The sequence below is a fragment of the Rutidosis leptorrhynchoides genome, chromosome 9, assembly GCF_046630445.1.
Source record: "Rutidosis leptorrhynchoides isolate AG116_Rl617_1_P2 chromosome 9, CSIRO_AGI_Rlap_v1, whole genome shotgun sequence".
NCBI lineage: Eukaryota > Viridiplantae > Streptophyta > Magnoliopsida > Asterales > Asteraceae > Rutidosis > Rutidosis leptorrhynchoides.
This window is the reverse complement of record NC_092341.1, coordinates 353,873,771-353,884,160: the sequence shown is the minus strand read 5'-3', so window position 1 is coordinate 353,884,160 and position 10,390 is coordinate 353,873,771. Positions and strand designations below refer to the sequence as shown.

At 37.3% G+C, this 10,390-nt stretch overlaps 1 protein-coding gene across 1 annotated transcript; it reads right to left on the bottom strand.

Annotated features, from left to right (window-relative positions):
- Window positions 1-5,697: 5,697 nt before the first annotated feature.
- On the bottom strand, window positions 5,698-9,651 carry LOC139866406 (ACT domain-containing protein ACR9-like). Its single transcript, XM_071854640.1, has 6 exons — window positions 9,339-9,651; window positions 7,840-8,058; window positions 7,613-7,718; window positions 7,011-7,362; window positions 6,210-6,494; window positions 5,698-6,121 (listed from the first exon to the last, which is right to left on the bottom strand). Exons 1-6 carry the CDS (start codon window positions 9,604-9,606, stop codon window positions 5,975-5,977), a joined length of 1,377 nt encoding a protein of 458 aa, XP_071710741.1. The 5' UTR covers window positions 9,607-9,651; the 3' UTR covers window positions 5,698-5,974.
- Window positions 9,652-10,390: the final 739 nt, after the last annotated feature.

Below are 10,390 nucleotides of genomic sequence, written 5' to 3'. Positions count from 1 at the left end.
ATAGTGAGGCGACAGTGTCGACCATATATCATTCAGGCGGTATAACCGACCATATATCACTTAGGCGGCAGAGCCAACCATATAATAAAAATAACACAAGTGCACTAAGAACTTAAACACGAACTAAGGTTTAACCGGGAAACTTAACAAAGAACACTTTTATTAATACAAAATATAATTACAATATTACTTACTTACAAGTTTTCTCTTCTCGAACTCACACTCTTCTTACTTCCTCACAACTCTCACAACTTCACTTACTCACACCTTACACAACTTACTCACAAATGAAATCACCACCCATATTTATACTACTCCATGGAAACTTCTACACACTAGATTTTTTCATGGATAAATATCTAGATATTTTACCACATAAAAATATCTAGATTTTTACATTTTAACATCTAGATTTTTCTTCATTAATATCTAGATATTTCTTTTACATTTTAATATCTAGATATTTACATACATTACTAATTCCATATTATCTAAATTTGCATTGCATTTTAACACTCCCCCTCAATGCAAATTTTCTTCCATTGGTGACTTGCAGACCATTCCAAGTGCTTCTCTGAATTTTGTAAACTTTGGTTTACTTAGGCTCTTGGTGAATATATCTGCTACTTGTTCATCTGTCTTTGTTGGCACCATATTGATCTCCCCTTCAAGAACCTTTTCGCGAACATAGTGATAGTGCACTTCTATATGTTTTGTTCTCGCATGAAAGACTGGATTTTCTGCTAGACGTATAGCTGATAGGTTATCGCAGAAAAGCTTTACTTGATAATCTGCTGATTGATGTAGATCTTCCATTAGTTGCTTCAACCACATAATTTCTTGTGTTGCTGATGCCGCCGATCGATATTCTGCTTCAGTGCTTGATAAGGATACTGTTGGTTGTCTCTTGCTGCACCATGATATTACTCCCGATCCAAGACTAAACATGTATCCAGTTGTTGACCGTCGTGTATCATAGTCTCCAGCATAATCGGCATCACAATATCCAATCACATGACATTCTTTTGTTTGTATAAAATGCCAAAGTTAATAGTGCCTTTAACATACCTTAAGATGCGTCGTACAACATCAAGGTGATGCTTCTTCGGATTGCTCATGTATTGACTAACCACTCCAACTGCATAAGATATGTCTGGCCGGCTTAGTGTGAGATAAATAAGACTTCCGACCATCTTTCGATACATGGTAACATCTTGAAGACTTTTTCCTTCATCTGCTCGTAGTTTTGTATTCGGATCCATCGGAGTTGAGATAGGTTTGCAATTAAGCATTCCGTACTTTTGTAAAAAGATCTCGCGCATATTTCTGTTGTCCCAGAAATAATCCTTCTCTTTTCTGCTCTATTTCGAGTCCAAGAAAATGTTTGAGTTCTCCAAGCTCCTTCATATGAAATATGATAGACAGATTCTCTCTTGTTCTTTGGATCTCCTCATAGTGATCTCCCGTGATGATTAAGTCATCCACATATACTAGCACTATGGCTAGTTTTCCTTGATTTTGTTTCACAAATAAACTAGAATATGAAGGAGCAACTGTAAAACCACTTTGTACCAAGAACTCACCAATTTTCCCGTACCAAGCTCTTGGAGCCTGCTTTAAGCCATATAGTGCCTTCTTTAATTTGCAGACATGCTCAGGATGGATCTTGTTCTCAAAGCCTCTTGGTTGCTCCATATAAATGTTTTTGTCGAGTTCTCCATGTAAGAAAGCGTTCTTGACATCCATCTGCCATAACTTCCAAGATTTGCTAGCAGCTAAAGCTAGTAGAACTCGAATTGTTATGATCTTTGCCACCGGACTAAATGTTTCTTCATAATCCAGCCCATATCGTTGAGAAAAACCTCGAGCAATAAGTCGAGCTTTATACCTTTCAATGGAGCCATCGGATCGAGTCTTCACCTTGTAAACCCACTTACAAGATATTGGTTCCACATCTTTTGACTTTGGAACTAAATTCCATGTCTGATTTTCTGTTAGTGCATTAATTTCTTCTTCCATTGCTTTTCGCCATTCTTGACTTTGTGCTGCTTCTTCATAAGTGGAAGGCTCAATAGGTATTGATTCATCCACATGAGCAGCATTGGCATACCTCGGATTAGGTTGGCCTTGTTGATCTCCGTAATTCTTGCACATGCTCCTCGGCATCCATTTGGCTTGGACGAACCTCTTCGGATGTAGATTGATGTACCCCAGTTTTCCATGGACTCGTTTCCTTAGAGTACGATCCATCTCCTTCTTTAATTGGATCCGATATGTGCTCTTTATGTTCTTCTTTCTCTTCTGGAACTTCTTCTAATCCATGAGATTCTGGAAGCTCTATCTTTTGAGGTGACCACCATGAAGAAGCTTCATGAAATACCACATTTCTTGAAGTATGACACTTTCCAGTATTTGGATCACAACATCTCCATCCTTTTCTTGATTCATCATAACCGACAAAAATGCATCGAATTGCCTTCTTATCAAATTTGCTTCGTAGATGATCGGGTACGAAGACGTAGCATACACATCCAAAAATCTTGAGATGGTTGACGGTTGGCTTGATCTTCCATAATCTTTCATATGGTGAAATATATTCCAACTTTGTTTGTGGGAGTCTGTTAACCACGTATGAAACCGTCCTCATACATTCGGCCCAAAATCTTCCTGGTACAATCTTACCATGAAGCATACTTCGACAAGTTTCAGCAAGATGACGATTCTTACGTTCTGCCACTCCATTCTGTTGTGGAGTATTAGGGCAAGTTAATTGCCTTCTGATCTTGTGCTTCTCAAGATAGATATTGAACTCGGTTGATAAATATTCTCCTCCATTATCTGTACGTAAGCATCGAATCTTAGTATTGAGCTCACTTTCTACCTTGTTCTTGAACTCTTTAAACTTCAGAAAAGTCTCCGACTTCTCCTTCATGAAGTAAACCCACACATATCTTGAGAAGTCATCAATGAATGTCACCATATATTTCATACCTCCAAGTGATGTTTGTTTCACTGGGCCGAAGACATCTGAGTGTATGAGCTCTAGTGGTGTCTTGGACTGATGCGCTGACTCCTTGAATGGCAATTGGTGAGCTTTACCAAATGGACATCCAGCACATATTGTATCTGTTCGGATATTAATTTGAGGAAGCCCATTTACTATGCGTTTCACCATCATGTCCTTTAACTTATTGTATCCCACATGCCCAAGACGTTCATGCCACAGATCAGCCGTCTCATTCTTTCGAGTCTTATCCACATAAGCTGTTTCAGCAGATAATACATAGACCGATTCTATTCTTCTTCCATGCATAACTGGATTGCCAACCACCTTTACTCTCTTGAATACAGACACATCTTCTGGTCCAAAGAGCACATAGTTCCCTTCTGCTGTCAATTGTGGTACTGATAGTAAATTCTTCTTTAGGCCAGGGACAAGATACACCTTCTCGAGTTGGAGCTTATGAGAGCCGCCTTCATTTGGAATTATTGTCTTTCCAATGTGAGAAATAGATAACCTTGAATTGTCGGCTGTCAACACGACTCTCTTTCCTTTGTAATCCTCCATTTCTTTCAGCTTCGTCCCATCGTTGGTCATATGATTTGAGCACCCAGAATCGATGATCTAATCATCTTTGTAGTTTATTTTTGACTTTAAAATTGTTGTAAGAGCTTGATCATCTATGTCAGCTTCAACAGAGAGTCCAGCTTCTGCATCCCATGTTTCCTCATTAATGGTTGCTTCGAATGTGACCTCTTTCTTCTCATCTCTTGTGGCGGCCACATTTCCTTCGAAAGTTCGCCTTTTGGGGAATCTACAATCTCGAGCAAAATGACCCTTCTTGCCACAATTGAAGCATTCACCATTCTTTCTCTTATCATTTTCCCCGTATTGTTGGCGATGATCTATTCTTCCTTGTTGAGCTCCCCCTGAAGCGTTGCCTTTTGATTTTAGGTGACCCTTCCACTCATATGTCTTACTTTCTTTCATCGCCTCTTGTCTTCGAGACATAGCTTTCTTCTTATTGGTGAAGAGTGCTTCTTCTTCTCCTTTTATGCTCACTTCATTCATCTTCTTGGCTAATGCCTCTTGGTTAGCCAATAAATTCTCCAGCTCTATTAATGATGGTTGAGTAAGCCATCCTCTCACAGCGGCTATAAATCCATTATACTCGAATCTTAAGCCGTGGATGATAATTCTCTTCATCCTTGCATCACTCACTTTCTCTTCAGGGGCAAGTTGAGATATCTCACGGCAAATAGATTCTACCTTGGTGAAATACTGAGAAATAGATAGACTTCCTTGTGAGATACCTGTGAGCTCATTTTCCAAGAGCTGGAGTCGTGCTTCATTCTTCTTTGAAAATAATTTTTCAAAAGTTTCCCAAGCTGTCTTTGGTGTTTTCTTGTCACGGATGTTCTCCAATAGATCCTCCTCGATTGTAGTCTTCAATATAAATAAAGCCTTTCCGGCCTTGATGTTCCATTTTCTCAAGGCTTCGGCATTTTCTTTCGGTGGAGGCGTTGTGTCACTGCCAGCAACTATTTCCCATAAATCCTGTCCTTGTAGGTAGGATTCTATACAAGTCCGCCAATAACCATAGTTGTGGTTATTGAGACTCTTGATTCCACTGCTCGTACTTGCAAGATCTGCCATCATGACGTCCAACGTCCAATAAGCTTGGTCCCTGACCGATGAGCTTTCACAGTTCCTAACTATGCTCCGACAGAATCTCCCTTAGAGCCTTGGTGAAAACAAGTCGATGTAAACGTCCAACGTTTACCGATGAGTACCTCCACTAGCAATGGTCCCGAACGACCCGCTCTGATACCAATTGTTGGAAACTTCGACGAGCCCAACACACCCACTATAGAGGACCTAGGTTATACTCACTCACTAGACCAACACTTTGACGTTGGTTAGCCTTTAATTTTATGAATCCTTAGTGCACAATAATAGTGAGGCGACAGTGTCGACCATATATCATTCAGGCGGTATAACCGACCATATATCACTTAGGCGGCAGAGCCGACCATATAATAAAAATAACACAAGTGCACTAAGAACTTAAACACGAACTAAGGCTTAACCGGAAAACTTAACAAAGAACACTTTTATTAATACAAAATACAATTACAATATTACTTACAAGTTTTCTCTTCTCGAACTCACACTCTTCTTACTTCCTCACAACTCTCACAACTTCACTTACTCACACTTTACACAACTTACTCACAAATGAAATCACCACCCGTATTTATACTACTCCATGAAAACTTCTACACACTAGATTTTTCCATGAATAAATATCTATATATTTTACCACATAAAAATATCTAGATTTTTCTTCATTAATATCTAGATATTTCTTTTACATTTTAATATCTAGATATTTACATACATTACTAATTCCATATTATCTAAATTTGCATTGCATTTTAACATTCTACTGTCCTCGGGAGGAAACCCACACCATGAATCCATACGTGCATAGCATGTGGTAAAACCAACTCGTGTGAGGCTTAAACACATAGACGTCTGAAACCTTTAAGACCCATGAAATATGCGCGTAACCACAAAGGAAATATTTTTGTAGCACATGCGAGTCGAACTCCTAACTTCCTCTATGGAAGATCATGTCAACACCAATTCACCAACACTAAGTAGTGTTGGAATGTTTTTCTTATCTTATTCAATATCTTTATGGTTTACACACAACATCCGGATCCTGGTCCTGTGTAGAGAAGGTTGCAAGTTGATAATCTATCTAATTTAATCTAATCTAATTTTTAAACATGCGAAACTAATAAATGCATACAAAAATCACGATATACAGCCACAATAATGCACACTGCATAATTGAACGAAACTGAGAACTAGAGACCATAAATAAGATAATTTTCAAGGTGAAATCTGATTAGCACATTGTACGGACAAAATAAGTTTTTCAGGTAAACAGTCATATGGTTTAATTTACCATCCCATAAGTGTTGACCTGACTTTATCAACTATATCCAATTTAGCATATTTGCTAGTTGATGACGATCCTCGCGTTTCGTCCAATCGGAACCTGTACACTTCCCACTCGCGATCTGATGTCGAGTGTCTTCCAACTTCCGCCTGTAAGAAACCAATTGATGGATACAAATTAGTGAAATCTTGTAATAACTAATCAAAATTATCAATCAATTTGTAATACAAAACACACCGAGAAGATGCATATCCCAAGCGTCTTTAACGCAAACGTGACATCATAGAAAACACGTGGTCTTCCTTTTCCAGAAAGCTCGACGGGATTAGCAACTAAAAGTTCGGTATCAGGGCCACGGTTCGTGATGGTAACTCTCAACGGATGTAACATTTCTTCCTTAAGTCTGGTACATAAAGCAACCTGGCTCTCACTGTCGATAATCTTCTTCCCGTCGTCTTTCTGAATAAACAAATCCAAACTCCGGTACCCATTAACGCTTGTAGAGATTCTTCCATGCGCAATCTGATTAGAACATAAGAATCAATCCATCCATTAAACCTCTGAAATTACACTGCTAAAAAAAGCCTTATGATAATTGAAGTAATAAAACTTCTGTTATCATAATTGAGACACGATTTTAATATAGAAAAAAGTTGTATAATGAATTACAGTGCTAAAAAAAGCCTTATGATAATTGAAGTAATAAAACTTCTGTTATCATAATTGAGACACGATTTTAATATAGAAAAAAATTGTATACTGAATAGGGAAGACTATGTGTTTTAATGTCTGCAAAATAACTTAATCATGTATGCTAAACATAGAAGCATATTTCTAAGTCTGCGAGTTTGCAGACTGAATAAGACATTATTTTATCTTATATCTTCAAAAAACAAACAGTCTGCAATAAAAACGTCCGCTAGCGCGCAAACATAAGACATAATAAAATTTGCAGACAAACACCTAAGTCTCTCATTGCCTCCTTTCTTGAGAAAAAAGAAAAGGAAATAAATATGGTGCCAAAGATGAGAACAATACCCGGATATTGAGGTCCTTAGAGATCTTCAAAATGTCATAGATGAGAGCCTTTTGATCAAGGCAATGTATTTGAAGCAAAGTATGAGCTGGGCTCGTTAAATTATCTACAGTTATAACTGCCTTCTTAACATTCGAAATGTCTGAGCTAAGAGTTTGTGAACAATCTTCCTTTGTGGACAGTTCACAGCTGAACAATTCATCAGTGATTTCTTCTGAAATGGATGAAAATCCTTGTTGGCATTCGTACTCGGGCCCCGCTAACTGAATTTCGCAGCTAATACAACACTCTCCTAACACACCACTAAGGTGCTGACATGTCTCTTCTCGCCTAATATCTGTGTGCAACAAGTCCCTACAATAAATTGAAATCCACCAATTAATCATAGTTAACACACTAATTATTTAGATTAGTTGAGAAATAAACTGGCATGACACAAAGTCACCCAAACACATTTTGAAGTGCTACTTAACCAGCATATTTTGCTAATTGTACTTGATGTAAATAAGAAATTGATAGGATAATTAGAAACAAAGACAAAAACAATTTAGTTTATTGTATTAGAAACAGTTAGATTAGAAACTGCAAAATACAAAAGGCTTACAAGTGATCGGTAATAAAGAAGAGGTCCAAGACCTTGCCATCCGGGGTTGTCATAACTTTTAATCGTTGAATTGTTAACTCGCGCTCACAAAGCACTTGTGTCACATCTGAAATTTGCATTCAGAGTCAAAACATGCGAACCAAAATTCAACAGTTTGAAATACAGAGAAAATGAAAAGAATCACTATCATACTATAATAGTAAATGACTATTAACATTAACACTTACCATGAATTAACCCTTTACGGTCCAAGGAGAAAACCTTCAAGACATATATACTTGCTGGCTTAGAACGATTCGGTAACTGATTTAGATAAAACGCAGGCAAAAAAGATGGACAACAAGCTAAAAGCCGCTTTTTTAAGCTCTCCCAATCAATCTTCAGTGAGCTTGGACGCGAAACAACCCATAACACAATGTAACACCATTTCCCATCCGTAGAGAAATCTATAAAAAAGAAACAGTAACCAAACTACCATATAATACTCCTTTGGCCATCTAAAAAAAGCCATCACCTACCGAAAAGTTAACCTATTTTTTGTTCACATCATGTTACAAAAGCAAAATCTGTATTACAAACGCAATCCTAAAGTCTACCAAAATGCAAAATTCATTTTTCCCCTTCCCATACAACTTTCTTTGTCACTCATTATCAATTCTTATAACAGTTGAGCAATCAATTTTATGGATTATAAATTTATAGAAATTTGAGATAATAAACCAGTGTCGATTCCAGAATTATAATTTAGTGGGGTCCCAACTTTTTTTCAGTACTAATTACATTTGAATGATATTTTAGTGGTAGTTTACTTTCAAAAAACTACAAATTCGAAATATATATATATATATATATATATATATATATATATATATAAGTGGTTAAATTTAGTGGTGTCTTATACAAATTAAAAGAAAAACTCTAAATTTGAAAAATATATGGGGTACTGCAGTTAAATTTAGTATTATCTCATACAATTTAAAGGCATTTTCTACTAAAAAGTTTTAAACAAGTAGTGTCCCGTGACCCACGGGCTTCTTACTACACTCGCCCCTGTAATAAACTCATTTTTATTAGCATACGAGCTTATGAATTCGATTTAAGGCCCTGAGTTCCTTGCAAGAGGTCTCAGATTCGAATACCGTCTAGGATGAATATTTTGTATTGGCTAGAGAAGGGTTGGAAACAGCCATGAGTAATCCTGCTAGGTTGCGTATATCAGAGTATGTGGTCGGATTACGTGTCCTCCCGAATAGCCGAACAAGGAAAACCATCTACCTAATTCGGTTTAAGGCATCTTTTTTTTTTTAAAGTCAAGTTGTTGGCATCGAATACTCTCATTTGCCACGCACGCACGCGCTTTTGGGCAGGAAACCCGAACCGCATTACAGGGATCCGAACCTTATACCATCCCGAGGGGCAGGCGGTCGGACCTGAGTCCTAGGTCGGTAAAACCTTACCCGGAGCACGCGCTTTAGGGCATCTTTAATCTCATACACAATCAAAATTCAGCTTATAGACTTTTCATTTAACCATCTACTAGTTGTAGTCTTCTTAAATCAATAAACTACTCTAACACAATCATCAAATATAAATCAAGTACAATTAAGCATACCATCACATTCATTTCATATAAAATTAATAATTGACTGAATATACACATACAATTATCAAAAGGGACGGTAAAAAAAAATCAAATAATAATTAAAAAATAGAATAACTGACTGACCACCACGAGTAACATAAAGTCCGAATTCAAGCACATTCCGTACAAGGTCGCATCCGAGTCCGGCTTTATCGGGGCAGTTCACGGTTACGACAGTTGGTTCCTCGGAATTTTTGCCTTCTTCGATTAAAACGTCGTCGTCCCACGACATCATCCCCATTACTGGAAACGATGCGTGTCTAATTAACCTTGGTTTTATACTGAATTGAACGATGTTTTTTAGTTCATTTTTGCTTGTTTTTGTATACCATAAACGATGGGTGTTATACATGTGTTGTGTGCCGTAGACTTGCTGGTGCCGGGTGGCTGCGTCCCATGTGGGCCCCCTTGTTGTGTCGTTTCCACGTCAGCTGTGTACTAGGAGACAAAGAAAGCATACACAAGGGTGAATTAAATGTAGTATAAAATTCTACATATAAATCGTTGTCGTTTTTTCTAAACTTTCTTTATAACTACTCCCTCCGTCCCATATTACTAGTCTACCTTTTCTTTTTCGTCCGTCCCCAAATTAATAGTCCACTTCTATAAATGGAAAAAAATAATTGGTTAAAATACTTGTATACCCTTACTTTATTTAAGTAAGACAAAAGTATAGGTAAAGAGTAATGGGTAAAACTGAAAAACAGGGAAAAAGTAGACAAAAAGTACATGTGACAGTCACTTTTTCTTAAACTGTGTGTTTTTTGTCTGTGGACTATTAAATTGGGACGGAGGGAGTATTTGAGAGACTTTTTTGTTCCTTTGGTCCCTATATTATACCCTATATTGCTAAGAGTGTTTCTCGAGTTTTTTTTTTTTTTTTTGTTTTCAGAATCCTTTGAATTGCAAAAATTTACAATCATCACCCATCCGTCAACCCCGTTAAAAAAAGTCTGTTAACCTTTGACTACCTTGCATGTGAGGGTAAATTCGTTTTTTTACGAATTTCATCATCTTCTCTCTTTACATGTGTTTCTTCATCTTCTCTCTTTACATCGTCTCTCTTTACATCTCTTTACATCTGTTGCTCACCTATATTTAACAAACATCATACTTCATGCATGCCCCCTGTAACA

Bases quoted from the DNA above. Each gene is read 5' to 3' on its own strand.
- LOC139866406 (XM_071854640.1), bottom strand. From the start codon at position 9,606: ATGTATAACACCCATCGTTTATGGTATACAAAAACAAGCAAAAATGAA. The intron at 7,719-7,839 runs GTAAGTGTTAAT...TGCAAATTTCAG, and splicing joins CCGTAAAGGGTTAATTCATG to ATGTGACACAAGTGCTTTGT. The intron at 6,122-6,209 runs GTGTGTTTTGTA...GGTTTCTTACAG, and splicing joins TTGGGATATGCATCTTCTCG to GCGGAAGTTGGAAGACACTC.